We start from the raw sequence: 23,810 nt of genomic DNA on the forward strand, positions 1-23,810 counted from the left end.
ATGACCGAGCTTGTGACTTGTAGGCACTGATGCTAATTCAGTACACTGGAACTCTCAGTTTGGTGAAAGGCAGGGACTTTCAAGGTGTATACACAGATCCAGTCTTCCAAAGGGCAAATTAGTCCTTCAGAGTTACAATTACTTTCAACACATTTAATTAAAATAGCATTTCTTTCTTTAAAAACTAACAGGAAATTCCCAAGACAACTAGTCTTTACTGTCTAATATCAGATTAGAAACAATTCACTTACTTCTGTGTCTACCCTAGTCAAGTAGAAAATTGAGCAATTATGTGTGTGTTTGCTTAAATTATACAAACAATCGTCTTCATAGGCCACATTTTTTTGTTTTTATAGATCCAACTTATCTGACTTAAGTGGTTTATTTTTTTAGATCCATAGCATTAAAAATTTTTTTAAAATTTTTTAAAAATTTAATTCCGTATAGTTAACATACAGTGTTATATAGGTGTACAATGTAGCGACTCAACAATTCTATACATTACTCAGTGCTCATCAGAAGTGCACTCTTTAATCTCCATCACCTATTTCACACCCCCCTCGCCACCCCCCCCAACACTGGTAACCATCAGTTTTTTCTCTGTAACTAAGAGTCCACTTCTTGGTTTGCCTTTTTGTTTTGTCCATTTGTTTCTCACATTGCACATATAAGTGAAATAATATGGTATTTGTCTTTCTCTGACAGATTTATTTCACTTAGCACTGTACTCTCTAACTCCATCCATGTTGTTGCAAATGATAATATTTCATTCTTTTTTATCGTGGAATAATATTCTATTGTGTATATATACCACATCTATATCTGTTCATCTATCAATGGACATTTGGGCTGCTTCCATATTTGCTTATTGTAAATAATACTGCAATAAACATAGGGGTGCATATATCCTTTGGACTTAGTGTTTTTGTATTTTGGGGGTAAATATCCAGTAATGTGATTACTGGATTATAGCATAGTTCTATTTTTATTTTTTTAAGGAACTTCCATATTATTTTCCACAGTGGGTGTTCCCATTTACAGTCCCACCAACAGTGCGAGAGGATCTTTTTGGTCCACATCCTTGCCAACACTTGTTGTTTCGTGTGTTTTTGATTTTACCCATTCTGACAAGTGTGAGGTGATATTAGATTCTTAACTTTTTGATGAGGCTATTTTGATGGAGCAATATTGGTGCAGCTTTTTGATGACAAGACATTTTGATCACTTAAAAAAAAAAGAAAATGTTATACTTACAGCTTTAAAATTATAATACTCCGTGTAGAACAGGCATCTTCACTCCTAGTCTCACCTATCACAACCCCACTCACAACAAATTTTTCCTTCTACAAAGATAGCAAAAGAAATTTTTAAAGATTTTATTTATTTGAGATTTTTTTAAAGACTGTATTTATTTATATGAGAGAGAGAGAGAGAGAGAGAGAGAAGGAGCAGGGGGAGGGGCAAAAGGAGAGGGAGAAGCAGACTTTCCGAGGAGCAGGGAACCCAAATGAGGTTTCATCAGGGACTCCAAGATCATGAACCAAATTGAGGGCAGATGCTTAATCGAGCCACCTGGGTGCCCCTTATTTATTTATTTGAGAGAGAGAGCACACACACGTGTGAGTGCACATGCAGGAGGAGGGACTTTTTTCTTTTAATTGTATTTATTTACAGCCAAAGAATTTTAACATTTCTAGAAACAAAACCTTGGAGGGAGAAGAATAAAAAGGACCTGAGAAAATACAACTCCAAGGAAGTAGGGTATTTCAGTTTTAATGCTTATTCTTGTAATACCCTCATCTTTGTAAATTTTGGGGGACTCTGGGTGATTTTGTGGAATATTGCTGGATGCTATGTTTCCCTTGTCCTAACACCATTGAGACTATGGAAAATCTGGGGCCAGTAACTTTAAAAGAAATTCATATTAATAAGCATACTGGAAAATAGAGTGTAATGTATATGAGCAACATTAAATGTGTAACAGGTGATCCAGGGATCAGACATAAAGTAAAATCATTTACAGAATCAGTTTATATCATTCAAATGTGACCGAACCCTCCCAGTTTCTCTGGTAAACTACGCTGAATTGTCTGTGTCTATTCCTTTCTATAGACTGGTGGAGCCTCATGATGCTACCTCATCTCCTGAATGCACACTGTCAGTCTTCCATAGTGTCATCTTCTGACAGTGTGTCATTGTGCTCAATAGAGCTTTCTTACTTTTATTTTTTCATTCATTTTCTTCCCAATTCCATAGGATGTGGACTTTGTGTTCTTGAAGTTTGGCACCTTTTTTTTTTTTCTTTCCTTCATATTGTTTCCTGTATGGGCCAGAGAGATTTCCCATCTCCCCTGAATTTCTTCTCAGAATGAGTCCCTCAGACTCAAGTCTTCAATAACAGTCTATCTTATTAATTTTGGATTACTTTCTACTGAAGTTAATTTACATAATTCTAGTACAAAATCCAGTTTCAATGAAACAGAAAGGTGGAAGAGGTGATCAACAAGTTAGCAATTTATCAATAATTACCATGGACAATGCATGCACTGATTTTAAATGTCTGTTTTGGATCCACTTTTAAGGAGAGCAGATGTTAAATAAGCAAGGCACATATGTATAGGACAGTTCTAACAAGTGATTTAATAAAGCCACACCTTTTTTTAAAAAAAGATTTTATTAATTTATTCATGAGAATACAAGAGAGGAGAGAGAGAGAGAGGCAGAGACACAGGCAGAGGGAGAAGCAGGCTCCATGCAGGGAGTCTGACGTGGGACTCGATCCTAGGTCTCCAGGATCATGCCCTGGGCTGAAGGCGGCGCTAAACCGCTGAGCCACCAGGGCTGCCCTAAAGCCACACCTTTTAGAAAAAAATTGTGGTTAAATATACATAGCACAAAAATTAGCATTTTAATACATAAGTGTACTGTGGCATTAAGTACATTCATGTGCAACTATCACCATCATCTATCTCCAGAATTTTTTACCATCCCTAAAGGAAACTCTGTATCCATGAAACACTAACTCCTCCTCCCTTGCAACTCCATTCTATTTTCTATGATTTTGACTACTTAGGTACCTCATACAAGTGGAATCATACCACATATGTCCTTTTGTCTCTGGCTTCACTTAGCATAACATCTACAAGATTCATACTGTTTGTTGGTTTGCAACCCTCTTGGGAGCTTCCCAGATGCAATCTGAAATCAGCCTCCTTAGGTGGAGGGCAAAGACTAAGAAAGAAGAGGTCACTCCAAGTTGATATGTAGCAGTTTTAATAAGCAGAGGGAACTTACATACATAAGAGGCTTGCCTTTAGGGACAACAAGACAAATAGATCTCCACACCCACCTGCCAAATCTTAAAAGCTTATTAGGAGGCCTTAACTGGGTTCATTCATAGTATACCCTGCCAGTGTTCTCAACATACTTTCTGAAGGCTATGTTCTTGGAGCAGCCTCTGGGAGCAGGAAAGGCAAGTGGAACCCCATTCCAAGGACAGGGAGGGAGGGGGGGGAGGTGAAGAGACTTCCAGTGCCTGGGTCTAGCCCTTGGGTCAACTGGCAGGTACGTCTTTTCAGTTACCTTCTCCAATACCGTTTCAAGTACTTTGCAAATATTAATTGGGATCCCTGGGTGGCGCAGCGGTTTGGCGCCTGCCTTTGGCCCAGGGCGCGATCCTGGAGACCCGGGATCGAATCCCACATCGGGCTCCCGGTGCACGGAGCCTGCTTCTCCCTCTGCCTATGTCTCTGCCTCTCTCTCTCTCTCTCTCACTGTGTGCTTATCATAAATAAATAAAAATTAAAAAAAAAAAGAATAAACTTTGTTTAAAAAAAAAAATTAATTCATATAATTATTCATCTTTGTAGATTCCCCAGGGTCTAGAAAGTGCTTTGAACGTGTCAGATGTAAAATATCCTGGTAAGACTTAAGCATTTCCAAGTGGCTCTGTTTGTTCTTCTGGTTGGAAAGTCACTAAAGGAGCCGGTCCTACTCGGGGCACCATGTGATGATACTAGGGTGCAAGTTTAAAGAAGCCCTTTATTTTAGTCACATGTCGGCCAGTTTCCCACTAAGCGAAGCTATTCCTGGACGATAGAGACTATAGGAAGTGACCCAACGTAATTAAGGCTTTCCATTCCACAGAGACCCGCAATCACCTGGGAGAAGACTCAGGAAAGGGAAAGATACCCAGGCCGGGCGGCCCGGACAGGCCCACGTGGGAGCTGGACGGAGGAGGCGGGGCCTGCGGGGGCGGGGCCTGCGGGGGGCGGGGCCTGCGGGGGGGCGGGGCCTTCGGCGGGGCGGGGCGGGGCGCGCCACTGCGCCGGGCGGCGATGGCGGCGGACGGGGACTGGCAGGATTTCTATGAGTTCCAGGAGCCAGCCCGGAGCCTCCAGGACCAGGAGAACTGTAACGCGAGCCCCGAGGCCGGCGCAGGGCCGGGCGGGGGAGGCGACGGCTTCCCGGCGCTGGCCTGCAGCTTGGAGGAGAAGCTGAGCCTGTGTTTCCGCCCCTCGGGTCCGGGCGCCGAGCCCCCGAGGGCGGCAGTGCGGCCCATCACCGAGTGCAGCCTCCTGCAGGGGGACGAGTGAGTGCGGGCCCGGCGGGAGCGGGCGGGAGCCTCCCCTGCCCTCGCGCTGCCCTCGCGCTGCCCTCGCGCTGCCCTCGCGCTGCCCTCGCCCTGCCCTCTGGCCCCGGCTCGGCGGCCTCGGCGGGCTCCGGCCACAGGCCCCGCCCCCCGCCCTCCTTCCGCCTCCCGGGCCCGCGAGGCCCCGCCCTCCTTCCTGCCCCGCGGCGCTCCCTGGGGCTTGCGGCCCCGCGCGCCCTGCGATTTAAATCCCCCGCTCCCCTGCGCTCCCTCCCCCTGGTCCCCTGCCCTCCTCCTGCTCCCTGGAAACCCAGGGTCCCCAGGCGGGGTTCCGAGGGGAGCCTCCGTCCACGGAGCCGGGAGTTAGACGTTGCACCTCCTCGGGCACGCGTGTAGCCGCTCATTCATTCAACTAGCGTTTATTTTTATTTAAGCGCTTAGTGCCAGGGGCTGCTTCGCGCAGGGAAGACCCAGGTGACGGCACGGACCCCTCTCTCGTAGGGCACAACGTAGGAAGGGGCCTGGATTTGTCAACAGATAATTTGGTGTGGCTGTGACAAATGCTGTCCTGGACATAACGTGCGAAACCCAGGAGATTGATTGATTGATTGATTGATTTATTTATTTATTTAATTATTTTTTGATCTAGGAGATTTAAAAGGGGATGTGTGGGAGAGGCAGGAAAGACTTCATAGGGAAAGAAATGTGAAAACTGGATCCCGATGGATGAGTGGGAGTTTGGCAGATGAAGAAAAGTCTAGCTAGCATGACAGCTCGCCGGTGTGGCACGTGCAAAGGTACCAACGCTGAAGCAGCTCTTATGCCATAGGAATTTATTGGCTCCATCTGAGAGCCCAGGTGGCGTGCAGATCCCCACAGAGGCAAACACACACACACACACACACACACACAAAACAAAAACAACAACAACAACAACAACAAAAAACAAACGAAAGAAAGGCTGTGGTTATTAATAGCAAGGATCTCCTAGTCTGGTGGGACAAGGCATGCATTAACAGGTAGTTATTATACAATCATATAAGTGCAGTGATAGGACATTGATAGGGATTGGTGAGAGCTGCCTAAGGGGGAGGGAGGCAGAGTGCCTGGGAGGGGGCACTTTGTTTGACTGTCTGGAACCCCAGTTATAATTTGTCTAAAAATGGGTTGTGATTATGTACCACGGTTTCACCCCCAAAAGATTGTAAAAGGAATGGTGAGAGCAAAGGAGCTGAGCATATTGTATAGGTCTGGGGAAGCTGAGGGTGCAAGGAATGGAAAGGTCTGGGGAAGCTGAGGGTGCAAGGAATGGAATAAACACTGTGGAATAGGTAGGGATGGGTTTTTAGAGCCTTGATGGAATGGAGAGATTAGAGGTTAGGGAAGGATTCTTGAGAGAGAGAGAGAAGGATCCACAGGCATAGAAAGGGCCTTTCCGCCTGATGGCCTCCTTTCCTCTGTGAATATGGTAGGAAGCTTGAGAAGAGGGATTGGGGGGATGAGGGCCTGTGAACATGACTTAGTGGGTGTTCCACCCCAGCTAGGTTGGGGACCATATCATTTCATTGGCACCCGTGTACAGTGTTCCACCCAGTGTGAAGGGAAGAGTTTATGACTGGATTTTATACACGCACGAATGCAGCCAGTAGCAGAAGATGACATTTTGGAAAGTCTGTTCCTAGAGAAGATAGTTTTATATATATATGTAGATTTAGAGGCTCTGAGTCACTAGGACTCAGGACATCTTCTGAATTAAAAAATGATAGTTATGATGCATTTGGGTTTGTCAGACGTAACTCCTCAGAATAGATTTGTGGTTTGTACACAAATGCTAAGGTTCCCTATTTTTGCTTTGCCTGTACTGTCTAGAACGTAGTTTATTTTAGTCTCTGCTTAAATTTTAGGGTGATGTAAAGCTTGAAAAAATTTTTTTGTTACTCTTGATAATGGTTTTTAGTAGATGATATGTTGGTAGGAATTCATGGTTCTTGATTTCGGAATGTGTAACCTGTCTATTTCTCTCTCCAGGGGCCGGGTTGGTCACTGCTCACTGCCCCCTTTCTGTTGCATAAATCTCTCCATTGCTTGATAAGAGCAATGGGACTTTCCTTAGTACGACTCATTTGAAATACTGCTTAGAGTAATAGAGTTGGAAGCAATGTCTGTTACTCAAGCCTCTCATTTTATAGAAGGGTGGCTCTTAACTAGCATGGTTAAGGAACATGGCCAAAGACTCATGGCCCTGCTCCTCTCACTAGAGAGAGTTGAGAATTCTTTCACTCAGACATTGCATTGGTTTAGGGCACTTTATTTAATTTCTCTGAGCCCCACTTTTAGTTTTGGCTAACTCTGCATTGCGCTTATCTGCTACTGGTTTTACTTTAGAAGGGTATCATGTAGGATTCCATGTCACAGAACTTTGATCTCCCTGGAAAAGGGCTGTCCTGCTGGTTGTTTATGACTGATTGTAATACTTTATGATAAGGATAAAGGCAATTCATGTCTGTTCTGGAGAAATCTGGAAATCATTCACTTCAGTCAGCCCTGTGTCCTTCCTGCTATAATTGTTCTGACCTTGGTGGAGATAGAGGACTGTTAATTGTCCTTCACTTTCTTGGAAGGTGAAAATCACCCAGTCTCTTCTACTGGGTGAAATATTCCACTCCACTTGTCTTCTTCCAGCCTCAATTAAGGAGAAGCAAACAAGCAGTCCCCGAATCCTGGACTGTCTTCACCTGCTAGCATATCCTACTTGATTTCCTAAGCAGGGTTAGGTATATAGTCAGTTATTCAGTATTTGAGTATCTTTTATCCAGAAAGGTAGGGGTCAGAAAACCCATGAAGTTTAGCAGTCCAGAGTTGTTGCCTTCTATAGGAGTTTTTGGCATCGGAGAAGGTTGTGATTCTAACAGAGAGGAGAGTAGAAATGAACTATGCATATGGGAGATGTGCTGGGTAAACGAGCCAGTTTCCTAGAGCTTTTTGGGTTCACATTTTCATTGAGGCTAATATGCATTCCAAAGCCAAACATCATTTTTGGGATTTTATGTTTTTGGCACTTATGGTCCCATTACTTCGCTTTAGTACCAAATCCCAAATTCATTAAATCAAGTATATTGCTTCTTTATTTTTAAGCTTGCATTCTTATTTTTATGCCTCCAGTGGTCTAGTTCTTAGTGGCTTAGACACTTGGGAAAAAAACAAAACAAACAACAACCCAGTTATTTAATGCTTTTTTCCTCCTTATGACATCTATGTATTTCTGCCCATTAAATAACTTAATGTATGTAGTGTTTAACTTACCCAATTAAATTTAATCTCATTTATATCTCTGAAGTCATTTTTTAATACAGTGTCATGTTTTATTATGCTGTGATTACTTTGGTACTGAAATCTGAATTTTGGTCATGAAGTTGGAGTTAGCTGTCCTTATCCGGTGTGGCTTGGGACTTTCCTTAGTACAACTCATTTGAAATACTGCTTAGAGTAATAGAGTTGGAAGCAATGTCTGTTACTCAAGCCTCTCATTTTATAGAAGGGTAGCTCTTAACTAGCATGGTTAAGGAACATGGCCAAAGACTTATGGTTTGAAGAAGAATGGAAACGAGAGTCTATGTTTCCTGAATTTTAATCAAGCACCCTTTCGTTTTACTCTGTTGCTTCCCCAAAATGCTGTTTGACAATAAGGAAGTACCCTTCCATTGCATTGGCTACCTTTGTGCATTTTATTGTGAATGCCCCTTTCTTTCCTCTATTTTATCTGTCCTAGCCTATTATATTACAAAATAGATATTAAACTCCAGTCTCACATTGAGACTGAATCCTTTCTCCAGAAAGGACAACACATTTTTGGTTAGAGAAAGATTACTCACCCTATGAAATGATCAATATGTTTGGAAGTTACAGAAGAAAAATAAGTGTAAAACACAGCATATGTACTACCCATTTGGCTCTGGAAACATTACGTGAACTCCCTGTATTTTAATTTCCTCATCTTTAAAATGGGGTAATAACGGTTCTTCATAATACTGTTTTTGAGGATTAAATGAGTTAATATATATAAATTGCTTAGGACGGTGCCTGGCACCTAGTGTAGTGGAAATGTGAGCTGTCGATTTTGAGAGAGTTTTTAATACCACTGTGTCTTCCCTCAGCTCTTCTTGTCAGCCCAATTATCTGGTTTTCCTTTAGTCGTCTTTAGGAGGCTCTTCTTTGTTGGTGTTTTTCTGGAAAACAGTAGGCCTTCCATTGTTTTGCTTTGAAATGTCTTGTTCTTTCTTTCACTATAGTTGTATTTGTTTAATAAAAGACATGTGGGATGTTAACTATCATTGATTGTAGTTTTATTCTTTTTAAGGATTTGGAACGCCCTGACAGATAATTATGGAAACGTAATGCCTGTAGACTGGAAGTCATCTCACACCAGAACCTTGCATTTGCTTACACTGAACCTCTCAGAAAAAGGGGTAAGTTAGGAACTGAGCTAATAATTTCTGAATAACTGATTCTGATAATAGAACTAAAAAATAGCCTCTCTGTTGAACACAAATCATTGTGTTGCCTCTTATTTCCAAGTTCATAGCATTTGGAGTGGCCCTCTGTTGCCATCTTAGCTCCATTGCTGTCAGCTTGCTAGCACTTTCCTCCAGTTCTTCCCAAACACACACTCACTTTTGTATGTTTAGCCAGTCTTCATCACCTGTGTATGAACACCAAAGATCAGCATTTTTTTCTGAACTTAACTAGCACAATTTTGGTGTGCTGAGGAGACTCGGAGGGTACTGGAATAGCAACATAGAGTTAACTTTCTGATGAATTTAAGGACTTGCTGGACATGACATGTTTTCTGAAGACTGTGTGTTCCTGTATTGAAGAACCTTTAAAAGATGTTAGAGTTCTTGGCTAACTGTCCGAGGATGCTGTGGATACCTTGGTATTGTACAGTGAAGGTGTCTTGAGTAAGAAGTGTGAGCACAGGTGATGGGGCAGCTGGAGGACGGGCTTCGGAAGGAAGGTCATTGTTCTAAGTGGAAAATCACAGCGTTAGGTTTATCTAAAGGTGACTAGAAACACAGCCAAGTTATGTAAGTTTCAGAGCCTGTTTAAGTTCCTTATCATATAACAGTGTAAACTCATGCCAGACCTTTTGGCATGCTCTGTGTTTCATTAAGTGTATTTGTGTAATTGAGAGTATAATGCAATGGGGCTGTCAGTATTTTAAATAGTATTGTTAATGTTTTATGAAAACGATTTTCTTAAATATATGACTCAGGACAGCCTGCAGCCCATTATTTCCTAGTAAAATATAGACTTCGGCCTGTATTTCTCAGTATTGGAGTAGATACAGAAATCTTACTGTATGTTCCAGTTATTAACCCCATTAAAGTGTTCTGCTGACTGCCCTGCCCTGTCATAGGTTTTGTGAAAAGGAATAGGCCAGCATACCTTATGCTTTGTCTTCTGTTTACTTAGACCCTAGCTATCATTTTGGGCTTGGTTCAAGTTTCCCTTCCTCTCTGAAGCCTCCTATTACCGTTTTAGCCTTTGCTGATCTCATGGAATTATACAATTTTAGAGTTGGAAGCTACTTTAAAGGACACTTAATCCAAGCTCTCACTTGGGGGGAATCCCCATACACAGCCTCTCTGACAGATGGTCATTTAGCCATGGCCTCAATCCGTGCATGGAAGGAAAAGGCAGCTCCCTCTGTGGAATCAGTTACACCGGTGGGGTGTGAAAATCTTCAAGGACTTATCTGTCCCATGGAATTTAGCTCCGTGGTTTCCTGGGTGCTAGCCCCCACAGCACTTTGTCCATGTCTCAGACCATTACTTTGTTCTCTTATTAATCCTGTGTTTCAGGGTCTGTCTTTAGATTGTGATTTACTGTTAGCTATCTTTGTAATTGTCTTTTTAGTAACTGCCTCTGTGCCTGGCACATAATGAGTACTAAAACAAGTATTTGTTGAGTCAATGAATTAATCTCATCAATGAGACCATAAGGTCAGAGACCATGATGGAAAGTTTTTTTTTAAAAAATAAGTTATTTTTTATATTATTTAACATCATGCTAAGTCCATGATAGCCAGTCAGTGAGTATTTTTTTTGTTTGACATATTAAGAAATAGCATAGAAGAGATCCTTTCCTGGTGGTTGGTTTCTTTCTTTCTTTCTTTCTTTCTTTCTTTCTTTCTTTCTTTCTTTCTTTTTTTTTTTTAAAGATTTTTATTTATTTATTCATGACAGATGCACAGAGAGAGAGAGAGAGAGAGAGAGAGAGAGGCAGAGACACAGGCAAAGGGAGAAGCAGGCTCCATGCCGGGAGCCCGATGCGGGACTCCATCCTGGGACTCCATCCTGGGATTCCAGGATCACACCCTGGGCCGAAGGCAGGCGCTAAACCGCTGAGCCACCCAGGGATCCCCCTCATGGTGGTTTCAAATTGAAGTGCATTAGCAGCATGAATGGGACATAGTAATTTAGTTTCATTGAATAAAATGTGTATCTCCTATTGTTTTTACATTGCATCTTGGGAAGTCGCTCCCTTTTTCTGCGTTTTGATTGTTTTCTTTTCTTTTCTTTTCTTTTCTTTTCTTTTCTTTTCTTTTCTTTTCTTTTCTTTTCTTTTCTTTTCTTTTCTTTTCTTTTCTTTTCTTTTCTTTTCTAAGATTTCATTTACTTATTCATGAGAGACACAGAGAAAGGCAGAGAGAGAGGCAGAGACAGGAGAAGCAGGCTCCATGCAAGGAGCCGATATGGTACTTGATCCTGGGGTTCCAGGATCACGCCCTGAGCCGAAGGCAGACACTCAGCCACTGAGCCACCCAGGTGTCCCTTGATTGTTGTTTTCAATGCGGGAGTAATAGTATAGCTAAGCGTAGTGATTAGTCGTGACTTGGAGTTTAGTACTAGTAACTGATCTTAATTATAAAAGCTTTATCTGGAAAACTCAGCAGATTAAAGTGGACAAGTGATCATCCATCCATCATCTACCCATTGTGACATGACTACCCAGGTGATGACTAGAACTGAAATTAGAATGCTCTTCCTCAGGAAGGAGTAGCACATGTTAAGTTCCTGAAGAACAAGGAACTACGTAAGAAACAACCTTCTCTTTCTATTAGATAGCATATTACTACATTTTTTTCAATCTGAGTTATTTTATTTAGCATTGCCAACTGTGTGCTCTATTCTTTCCATAACTGAATTATGTTAAAATTTGCCTTTGGAAGCATTCTTCAGATTATTCCATTTGTTAAACAGGATCTATGGGAAATTTTTTTCTTGACGAAGTGAGAAGATATTTCTATTGCTTTAGGATGAGAAAAACATTCAGGAAAACCACCATTTGCCACATTTCAGCTTTTAATTATTCTTTCATTCAGGTTTAAAATGGCACACTCCTAAATTTGAGGAGTCTTTCTACAGTAAGGCAACTAGTACCTTCCAGATTCTCACATGGGCACATTTTTTCCATTTGAAGCAGCTTCAGTTTCGTACAGGGCAATAGAACCACCAGCTCTGTATCTAACCTGGCACAGGAAGGAGTGATGGGAATGCTTGGCAAAGAGAAGACACACTGATGCCGAAATGGGAGAGTGAATAATGATACCCATGACAGCCAAGGTTAGTTTTCAAAGCCCGAAAGGGATTCTAGCTCTTAACATATGCCATCTCTGTGGGGAATGGACTTGGCTCAGTCCCTGGAAAGATGATCTGGGATCATTATTTCTGTTGTTATGGAAATTCATTCTAATGGTTTACTGGTATCACTCATGTGTTTTGGCAATAGCTATAAAAACTATTCTAAATCTGGTGCCATTTGTGAATATGCTTATAGGGCAGACGGCTTCTAAATCATTTTGCTTTAGGAACATCTCCTGTGCTGCCTTCCTCCTACCATGAGCATTTATTCAAGGACTGGGACTTTGTTTTATGCACCTTTTTATCTTCAAGAGTAGAGGCAGGAAGAAGATAATATCTTTCTTAGGAGTTATTTAACTAAACTAATTAATTTATTTACCTTAAAGATTTTATTTATTTGACAGAGAGAGAACAAAAATGGGGAGTGGCAGGCAGAGGGAGAGGGAGAAGCAGGCTCCCCGCAGAGCAGGGAGCCTGATGGGGGGCTCCATCCCAGGACCCTGAGATCATGACATGAGTTGAAGGCAGACAATTAACTGACTAAGCCACCCAGGTGCCCTCATAGAAGTCATTTTAAAATGAAAACTTTGATTTGTCTGTAAGGGGAAAAATAAATGTATGGTCCTCCGGTTATAGTGAAAATTGATTTTGGGAAGTGTTGAAATTTAAGGATCCATGAAGATAATTGTCGGATCTACTCCATCATCCTTCCACCCTTATAACTAGATTGTGGCACTTTTCATCTCCACCTCTATAATCTTGAAGTCAAACATTCTCTCTCACCAAGAGCCTAAGCTCTTGGTCTTTCACCTTCCGTATTAAAAGGTTAATTGCATTGGTTTAAAAAGTACTAGAACTCATTATAGGACTTAATGTGAAAAAGAAGCCTCTGCCCTACTTACCTCATCCTTGGTTTCCACTTACTAGAGGCAGCCACTTTCAACTCCATGAACTGTTTTTTTCTGACAGGTAACATGCTCTTATCATTTTACTTGATTTTTTTTCTGACTTTAGACTTTGTCCATCCATTTACTTTGTATACAGAGGATGAGGGTTTAGGTCTCTCAGTCCTCCCTCTAGCCCCAACACCATAACCCTCACGAAAATTTCCCCTTCCCTTGTCTTCCCAATATCATTCTATCAAAATATTTGGTTCAGTTAGTCTTTATCATTTATATTGACTGTTTAAATGTTCACAGTTGACCCATTTTGGCACATCATGAGTAAATTACCTCCTATAATTTTTTTTCCCTTAGGGTAATATTCATTGCCTTTTTTGTGGTTTATTTAAGCTGTCTTTAGCTCATAAATGCAGTCTCAACAAAGCCATAAAACTCATTTTAATAAGTGACATACATCAGAGAATCTGTTAGTTTCTCTGACTTTCTCTTGTGCTTTTCTCGATGCCCTGTGCAGTAACAGTTGTAATCTGATCTGGTGACTCTCCAGTTGAGCTTCATAGCCATCATTTTGGGATCTTTACTTTGCTATCATTACAACAATTCCCCAACTTCTGTCTTGTATTAGATCCTAGGTCTGCTTCCTTTCTGGTTTTTCTCCTGGTTTTAATGGAGCTTATTCTGTAGTAGCTTTCTGAGAAACGGTGTATGAGGTAAAATACTTGGAGACCTCGAATGCCTAAAAATGTCTTTATTCTATGCTCTAACTAATTTTAGTTTAGTTGGAGATAGGATTCTGGGCTGAAATAAATTTATTTATTTATTTATTTATTTATTTTAATAAATTAATTTTTTATTGGTGTTCAATTTACCAACATACAGAATAACACCCAGTGCTCATCCCGTCAAGTGCCCCCCTCAGTGCCCGTCACCCACTCACCCCCACCCCCCGCCCTCCTCCCCTTCCACCACCCCTAGTTCGTTTCCCAGAGTTAGGAGTCTTTATGTTCTGTCTCCCTTTCTGATATTTCCCACACATTTCTTCTCCCTTCCCTTCTATTCCCTTTCACTATTATTTATATTCCCCAAATGAATGAGAACATACACTGTCCTTCTCCGATTGACTTACTTCACTCAGCATAATACCCTCCAGTGGGCTGAAATTTATTGAAACATGTAAATAACATGGATTTTTTTTCTCACTTCTTTTGTTGCTGATAAGAGTTCAAAAGACATTTTGATTCTTGATCTTTTTACCATGTGATGGCTTTTTTCTCTCTGGAAGCTCTTAGAATCTTTTTTTTTTTTTTACACAGTGTTTTTTCTTTTACACATTATATTGGCTGTTTAAATGTTCGCAGTTAACACTGTGACATATCATATCACTATGATATGCCGAAGGCCATGTCTAGGCCTTTTCTAGGCTGATAGCATGGTGAAGATGAGAATAAAGAGGTGTGTCATCACTGTGCTACAGCATGGAATTGCAGTATGTGGTAGGATAGACCCCAGAGTCCTGGTGTGGCTTCTCTCCTAGCCTGATGCTCTGAAAGGCAGGACACCAGCGGTTCCTTGCGCAGAAACCTTTCAGGTTTCTCACTCTGTGGGTTGTATTCACCATTATACTTCCGATAGTCCTGTATGAGGAACTAGGGAGGCAGTAGGGACCTACATCCCCTCAGTTGTGTCTTCAATTTTATGTATATCCTCTGCACTGGCAAATAAGATAATTTTTTCAGGTAAAATATTATTCTTTATATACTATCTCAGAGAAATGCGTGGTTGCTTCTTACATAGTTTCTCATTGCCCATTTGTTCTTCAGGAACTCAGTGAGTGGTATTCCTTCTGAAGACTAGAGTTCTAATTTTAGTTTTGTTCATCATCTGAACAGTCATGTCATGGTAGATAGATGATAGGTAGATGATGACTTGTCCATTTTCATCTGCTGCATTTTCCAGGTAAGACTTTACAATTACTAGTATAAATTCTAGGTCATTATGATTGGCGTGGGCGGGTTAAGGGACACCAGCTAGATGGGCATGGTGTGATAACTCAGGGCTGGCAACAGTAAGCAGTACTAGCACCATGAAGAGGTAAGGAGAGGAAGAAGTTACCAGAACCTAGAGAGAGTAGCTGTGAGGGAGAGGTCTCCTTAACAGGATCTGCTGCTTTTGGCAGTCTGGCCAGGAGGGACACAGCATAATAAATGTCCAGCCCTCATGCTCCTACCTGCCAGTCTCCTGCCAGTGTCTGCCAGTGGTTTTTAACACAACTAGAATCGAGAAGTCAAGGGCATCCTTTGATTTAGTCCATAAAGTTCAGCTTCCTGAGGCCCGCACAGAACAGAGTGGAAGATGGCAGTGAGGCAAATGGAAACTTGCAGCACAGTTAGATTGAAAGATGTTCTTGGAACCTACTGAGATTTTATTTTTGGAAAAAGAGATGTTCACCTGTAAAGCAAAGTATGACACTTGTGGGCAGTTGCCAGGGATTCTTTATCTTACCTTGAATATTAGAAGTTAGTCTGCAAGTAATTAACTTTATGTTGTCTTTGGAATTTTAACACAAAGCAATCTTACTATTAGGTTCTGTTAGATCATTAACTAAAAACCCACCCATTACCTCCCTCCACCATCTCCTATAATTCCCTATGACTTCCTAACAATTTTTAGTATATGTGCTGCCTAAGCGAGCACAACAAATTCCTAACAATTGCTATATATAACACTCTTCCCCATGGAAAAAACAACTGAATGTGTGTCTGTATTGGGCATTAGGGTATGCATGTAGCTCTTTGGCAATTTCATATTTATTCTCTGTTCCCTCTGTTTGTGCTGGAGATGAATATGTAAAGCACTTCACACACTGCCTGGCACAGAGTGATTGTAAGCATCTCTCCCTTTCAAGGGAAGACTCTCCTTTACCAGACACTGACTTTGTTGCGATCACAATGTCCTGATTTTCACGCTGGGTTATTTTGCTTTCAGATAAGTGACAGTTTGCTCTTTGATACATCAGACGATGAGGAGCTGAGAGAACAGCTGGATATGCATTCAATCATCGTCTCCTGCGTTAATGAAGAGCCCCTCTTCACTGCAGATCAGGTATAGAGGAGAAATTCATCCAGGACAGGAAAAGGGAACCTCGAGCCCAAAAACAATGTCTTAACTGCAGCAATAAGTGATGGGTTGTTAGAATTTACTTATTTTTCCTGCCTTTTCTGTTTCTGTAGGCTTATCAGTTAACTCCTCCACTGAGAAAAGAAGAAGGTGTATGTAATCTGAAGCAGATGGGATTGTGTTAGTTCAGAAGCTTTTCCAAGATAGTACCTTGTTAAAACAGTGCAGCAGGTTACTAAGGAAGAATTATTGCTACAACTGAAATCATAAAAAATACTGTGAATCTTGTACTTTTTTTTAACCGTTAGCAAGACCTGGCAAACTATAATGTATCTGTGTGGAAATTAGCTACTTTCTCTAAAAGCCTGTGTGAAAATGATTAGCACTTATTAGAAGTACATATTGTGCACCCAGAAAGAAGTGAGCATTATTCCTGTGGAATACTCTAATAATGTCAACCTTGTATTCATTTAAACCACTTGAATCAGCTTTCTCATTGTCTGAATACTCTTCCCACTTATGTTGTGTCGTCAATGTGTGGGGCAAGAGCTCCTTCCTGAAATAACATGCTCATGGCCACTCTGACTGTGAACACTACTGCATTAAATTTTTAGGCTGGAAAGATGAGGTCAGTAAAGAGAGATATTATGGCAAAATTGGGGAGAGTCCGTGAAAAATGTGCCATTTTGACGCTCTGTCATCATATTTGTGGTTGGATTCTTCTAGGCCTGGAAAGAGTACAGTGCTTATAGTCCAGATGATTGGGTGGAGGGCTGTGGGAGGTGGAGTATGACATCCTAGGGAAATACGTGACCCTGAGATCTCATCCTTTCCTCAGTAATCTGTCTGCCTGAGTGCCATAAGCTGCTCCTGCTCCTAAGACTTAGAGAAGTAGATTCTGTAGTCTTCTTCAGTGTTCCCTTATGCTATTTTACAATGCCCATTTTAGAAAATCTTGCTAATTAACGTAATCCCACCTCCTTCAGATTTACTCTTCTTTTTCCTCAGTATAAGTATTACATCTTAAGCTTGCTGATTCATTCTGTTCTGAATAGCTTTTTTTTTTTTTTTTTAACTCTTAGATCTATTTTTTTCTAACCATTGAGTGATTTTTCTGGTTTTATGTTCTCACTGACTTCTGTATCTTTCTCAACTTTTAAACGTGGAGCAGTACAAGGTGCCATCGTAAGATTTGAGTAGTGTTGCACATGACAGTAGATCCTTGTTTGAAAGGCATAGTTCTGAAATTTTCCTGCTTTTGTGCAGCTTTTTTTCCCCTCTCTTTTGAACTTCTATATTTCAAGTAATTTTTGAGTATCTCTTAATCTTCCATTGAATTAATATATGAAATTCTTTTTCTGCTGTTAAAGGAAAATTTTGCTGCCATAGAGATAATTCTTTGCGTTATATATCAATTTTTTATACTGTTCTGTTTTTTAAGTTTTATGTCAATTTGATGAAATGCTTTAGGTTGATCACTTGCATGTGGCATATGGTAAATTTTCTGTCACTTGCTTTCTTTTGACTAACTATGATCTGGTTCTAGCACATATGAAGTAAATTATATGTGTGTTTTTGCACCGTTTCTCAGACATTGCAAGATCTAATAGGGCATACTGAATCATGATGGACATGCTGAATCAAACTCTGTTTAATTTGTGCTTAGCATATTGTAAATTTTTTTTTTTTTTTGATAAAATGTGTTCACTCATACAATCAAAATTTTGGTAATTCAGAGCATCAGCTCCTCCTGCACACCATTGGCTAGTGGAGGTTGCCTCAGGTGAGCATCGTGTTGCAGATAGATTTTTTTCCCCAAGTATCTCTGATTAACAGTGGTATGTATATTTTGGAAGGTTATTGAAGAAATTGAAGAAATGATGCAGGAATCTCCAGACCCAGAAGATGATGAAACGCCAACCCAGTCAGATCGGCTGTCAATGCTGTCCCAGGAAATCCAGACTCTTCAGAGGTCCAGCACAAGCAGTTACGAAGAGAGTAAGACACCCTCCTTAAATCCATGCTCTTCATACTTCCTTTGTATTTCACACCATCTCCAGAAAGCTTTGACTCTTCACTGGCTGTGATACACACCCCTTTTCAGCCCTCCAGTAATGCGAGGGCATATTTTGATCATTGGTCAGGGACTTTGTCATGTTCACCTTCGGATACTAGTCAGTTTGGGCTGCTGTAACAAAGTCACACATGCCCGCGGCTTACTGCTTACTTATTTTCTCAAAGGCCCAGAGGCTAGAAGTTCAAGATCAAGGTGTCAGCAGGCTTGGTTTCTTCTGGGACCTCTCTCCTAGGCTTGTAGATGGCTGTCTTCTCTCTGTCCTCACATGGTCTTCCCTCTGTGTGTCCCTGTCCTAACCTGTCATTTTATAAGGACACCATTCATACTGGATTGGGGCCCACCCTAACAACCTCATTTTAACTTAATTAAAGACCCCATCTTCAAATACAGCCACATACTGGGGATGAGGTACTGGGGATGAGGGCTTCAGTGATGTCCTAGCCTCACTCATGTGAGAAGTGCTAAGAAAAAAAAATGGAAAGGGGGTTTCAGTGAATAGTCTTTCATTTTCTCAATCTTCAAAAAAAATTCACACATTGGGGTGCATATGATCAAGTATGTATTTAGTTTAATTCTTTTGAATCCACTCGTGTCTCTCAAAGTGCTGGAACCCTGCTCAGCTGTGTGCAATTTCTCATCGGCAGGCAGTTTCTGTGCTCTTCCTTGGCTTCCATGTCTGTTCTTCTTCTGTGAGCCTTTTCTGTGTTGGCCAGAGTGCTGTCTGTGGGATGGCTGAGTTAGACAAGTAAAGAATGCTGTTACACTTCTCAGCCTTCTGAGAAGTAACTTTGCCCATCTGCCTCTGCTCAGACCTGCCCACCAGAAGTTTTAAGATTACAAGAAGATCTCCAGCAGTTTAACTGTTTAGAATATAATCCTTGGTATAAAACCATTGCTCTCTTGGTATAAAACGCCCTGTGTGCTGCTCTCTTGAAACATTTTTTTGTCTTAGTGTTTGCTGTGCTTTGCTTTTGGTCACAGGAGTCAAAAGGCTCTCTGTATGTGAATTAAATGAACTCCTGGAAGAAATTGAGAGTGCCATCAAGGAGTATTCTGAAGAGCTGGTGCAGCAGTTGGCCCTGCGAGATGAGCTGGAGTTTGAAAAGGAAGTGAAAAACAGCTTTATTTCTGTTCTCATTGAAGTACAAAACAAACAGAAAGAGCACAAAGAAACAGCCAAGAAGAAAAAGAAACTCAAGAATGGCAGCTCTCAGAATGGGAAGAATGAGAGAAGTCATATGCCCGGCACAGTAAGTGGTGTTTTGCGGGAGTCCTTGGGCTGAAGGCAAACAGGGCCCTTGTGTGTGTGTGTGTGTGTGTGTGTGTGTGTGTGTACGCGTGTAGGGGTGCAGGCAGGCATGTGTACTGCTCACACTGGAGCACAGGTGGGCCTATGGGCCAGGACATCGCTGTGCTCAGCTCTAGCAGAAAGGTGTTTCCTTGGTGAGCATAGGATGGTTATCCGGGTAGTTCAATACTGAGATGTCCAGGAAGGAATCAATGGAAGGAATGGGGGGAGTGGAAGAAAGAGGAGGATATCTTAAAGGTGACCATTTTAATACAGCAAAATGTTAGTAGTGCTTATTTATGTTTGGTTGGTGGGCTTATGAATGGTATTATTTTGTTTTTGCTGGTCTTGTATGAGTTGTATAATAAAAGCCTTAAAAGGGGCTGCATTTCAAGGTAGCTGAACTGTGCTGAGCCTAAAATCATAGACTGATCTGTAATCAACTTCTGATCTTTCCATGAGTTGGAATACGAAGGCGTTAGAGGCGATTATGTGACATCAGCCATTTGCCCTGGTATTTGGCAGATTATAATATTTCTGACTGGTGAAAAAAATTTAGAATATATGAATCTTTGAATCTTTGACTCAATATGAAATTTCTTGTTTTCTGCTTTTTCACGTTTCTTAAGTGGTCCTATTTCATGTAATTCAACTCCATCATAAACAGTAACTAATTATATGAGATGCATTTTCTTTACTTAGAGCCATTTCGTTTTTCCTTGATCAGTTGAGACCTTGTATATTGCCACCATCATTTTGTTTGTATGTGATTTCATTTTTTTTGGAGTATAATTGTTGGGCAAAGGGATCCAATGTTCTTAAAGGAATGTACTTTTATCATTCATGATTTTGATAACATAATAATACAAATTACCACAAACTAGCTACTATAGTTTGTAAGAATGCAAATTACGTCTTTAAGTTTCGATTTATTTTTCCTAAAGAATACTTTATCAGAGAAGTGGTTCCATTAACTAGACTCTGATGGAATCCAGAAAAGAGAATGCAGTTCTAGGTTGCTGGATCACCAAAGAACAGTTGATACAAAAAGAATCCCACCGTTTAGCCTTTTCATTGTCTGCTTTTGACCTGTGAGTAAATGGGTATTTTCTTAGTGTAATGTCCACTTGCTTGTTGAAAGGACATAGCTCATGAACTGGCTTTGAAAAAGTTCTCAGAAGTGGTACAAATATTTTTTGAGAAATGGCAGTGTTGATTAAAGAGGTGTTAGTTGCTTCTAGTGAGTGACTACTTTGGGGAAGCAAAAAACCCGCAAACCCAAAACCTTTGAATATACAGTTCTGGAAAGTTTGCTTTCAATTTCTGGAGCAAAATTTGTATGTCATATTTTTTAAGAAATCGCACATTTTAAATTGCCCTGTGGGCAGCCCAGGTGGCTCAGTGGTTTAGCGCCGCCTTCAGCCCAGGGCGTGATCCTGGAGACCCGGGATCGAATCCTGCATTGGCTCCCTGCATGGATCCTGCTTCTCCCTCTGCCTGTGTCTCTGCCTCTCTCTCTCTCTGTGTCTCTCATGAATAAATATATATTTAAAAAAAATAAATTGCCCTGTTATTCAGAGTGATTTAACGAAATGCCTAGTTAAAAAGTCATAGCATGGTTGGTAATTTTTATCTGCCTGCTTTTTAGAATTACATGTAAACCCTCCATTTATTGGTGTTAACACTTGGCTGAGGGAAATAAATTTTATCCCTAGAGGGGTTTAAAGGCTTCTTTTTGTAACTCCCATATAAAAAGAGTTAGAGTGGATTCATGGTGTAATTGTACGTGGCATTTATATTGGGAAACAGATTTGGCAAGGCAACATTTAGATCTTACTTGAACCTTTATGAGTCTTGAAATAGATTCATAGTAGTAGTCACTTTTTTCCACAGCATTTGGACCTGTGAAGTTACTTCTTGAGTACTGATCTACTATTAGTAACAAAACCTTTAATCAAGTCACTAATGGCATCATTAAGCTTGTAGTAGTAGTACCTCCTAGAAGCTGGAAAAAGACCATCCTGTCTGTTGAAATCTATGATTCTGAAAATAGTGGTAGATGGCTCAAAAGAACCCTGAAGTAAAGCAGGCAATTGGATAAACAGATTGCAAAAAGTATTACCTTGTTAAACGTTTTGTATAACATGCAGTTTGGCCAAGGCCTTTTTTTGTGAATTAGCTATCATCAGTGATACAAATGTCTAAAAATTGGTGACCTTCTTACAAATAACCATGCATTATCTGTTTTCTAATAACATTGGTCACTTCTTTCTTTTCACCTTAGATATTTTTGTTTTATTAGCAGGACTTGACTTTCTTTCCTTAAGCGCAGAATAGCTTCCTTCCATTTTTCATGTAACATGTTTCATGTTTAAGGAAACAAAACATCAGTTTGTAGCTGGTATGACACTTTATCCATATTTACTAGGTCTTCTTTGATCCAAAGATACTGTAAAATACTTGGGTGGGAGTAGGGCAGAGTTAAACTCTTTAGGTGTTAATTTTGATTTTGGAGACATTTTGTTTCAAACATTTTCTGTAGTGAAAAAAGAATTGGGGGCTTAGGATGCTAGTTAGAACATTAGACAATTTTGGGGAGCATGGAAATACTATTAAATGTTAAAGTATCGTGCAACCCCAGTGGCCCAGTGGTTTAGTGCCACCTTAGCCCAGGGTGTGATCCTGGAGACCTGGGATTGAGTCCCACTTCGGGCTCCCTGTATGGAGTCTGCTTCTCCCTCTGCCTGTGTCTCTGCCTCTCTCTCTCTCTCTCTCTGTGTGTGTCTGTCATGAATAAATAAATAAAATCTTTAAAAAAATATTAAAGTATCAAGTATTTTATAAAAGTGAAATATTGTTATAATTTTTAAAATCTGCCGCATGTTGGTTAAGATAAAACAGTATATCTTCCTTCAACAAATACTTGCAGAGTTTTGTCCTTGTGCTAGGTAGGCACTGTTGAAGATGCAGTGGCAAATAAAACAGACTAGGCTCATGGCCTCCTGGAATTGACATCCTAATGAAGGAGACAGGCAATAAAGAAAGAAAGGAAGACTAGACAGTGTAATTTCTGGTAGTAATAAAGGCCACCAAGACAATGGTTGACAGGTACTGTATTGTTAATCAGTATAGTGACCTGCATGCATTTCTTTGAACTGACCATGCTCTTTTGGGCCTTGGTGCTTTTATATATGCCACTCCCTTTTCTGGAGTGGCCCTCTGTTCCTGTTTCACCGAGTCCACTTGGTAGATTTTTTTTTTTTTTTTTTTTTAACTTCAACGTTTTGGACAAGCATTGTCTTCCTTTCTTAGAAGCTTCCTCTATGGCTCTTCCTCCAATGCAGAATTGACCAGTCTCTTCTTCTTTTGGGGTTAATATTATTCCTCTTGACTATTTCTGTTGGCACTGTACACTGTATTGTAGTTTTTAGTTTTCATGTCTATCTCTGTCATGGTTCTCTAAGGATAGGATACTTTATATCCTTAGGTGTAACATTAGGTACTAACAAATTTCTTCTAATAAATGTGTGGAAGAGATAAACTTGCAAATCTGTATTTCTGCCTAGGATTTTTCTGTCAGGTGCCAAACCCATAGAGGCTGAGGAGCCTAGTGATTAAGAATTTTGGGTTAAGAGCTGTGTTTAAATCCTGCTCCTGCCACTGGGTGCATCTCCCTTTGAGTTTTGAGTTTTGGGAGGATTAAATGAAATAATGTATGTAAGACTAGCATATATCCTGAGTAAATGCTAGTTAATACATATCCAATTGCTTACTAGATATTTCTCTCTAAAATTTATCAAACTAAAGTTATCATTTTCCTAGAGTTGAATTTATTTCTTATATATTTTTCCTTTGGTTAATGGAACGGTCTACTCATTCACTGAAGTCAGTGGAATTTTTAAGTCAAAGGATATGCAGTTTTTGGAGGGCTTTAAACAACCATCTTTTCAAATTGTTCTACAGAAATGAAACTCAGTAATGGCATAAATGAGCCATTTCCCCACATGTCCAACCAACAGAAGGTATTGTTAGCCTTTTGATATATACTGATCTGAAAGGCAAACAATGGTTTGATTTGTCGACTTCTATATTCTTTTGTGAGTTGCCTATTGAGTCACATTTGAGACTTTTTGGTATTTATGACGATACACATACTTCTGATCTCATAGTGTCATACTCTATTATCATCATT

The 23,810-nt window shown here is 40.5% G+C and overlaps 1 protein-coding gene across 4 annotated transcripts in view; it reads left to right on the forward strand.

The window, feature by feature from the left end:
* The first annotated feature begins 4,300 nt into the window (after window positions 1-4,300).
* The window catches only part of FEZ2 (fasciculation and elongation protein zeta 2), a 43,866-nt gene continuing 24,356 nt past the window's right edge, over window positions 4,301-23,810 (forward strand). For 3 of the 4 annotated variants that reach the window (XR_013349438.1, XM_077843625.1, XM_077843626.1), the window contains exons 1-5: window positions 4,301-4,591; window positions 8,949-9,057; window positions 16,122-16,238; window positions 18,110-18,251; window positions 19,312-19,580. Coding sequence is in view for 3 of the 4 variants with exons in the window: in XM_077843625.1 (XP_077699751.1) it covers window positions 4,338-4,591; window positions 8,949-9,057; window positions 16,122-16,238; window positions 18,110-18,251; window positions 19,312-19,580 (891 nt within the window). In the remaining variant the exon portion in view is untranslated. The remainder of the gene's footprint in view (window positions 4,592-8,948; window positions 9,058-16,121; window positions 16,239-18,109; window positions 18,252-19,311; window positions 19,581-23,810) is intronic. The other variant, XM_077843627.1, reaches the window with a different exon arrangement.

The sequence above is a fragment of the Canis aureus genome, chromosome 12 (assembly GCF_053574225.1).
Source record: "Canis aureus isolate CA01 chromosome 12, VMU_Caureus_v.1.0, whole genome shotgun sequence".
NCBI lineage: Eukaryota > Metazoa > Chordata > Mammalia > Carnivora > Canidae > Canis > Canis aureus.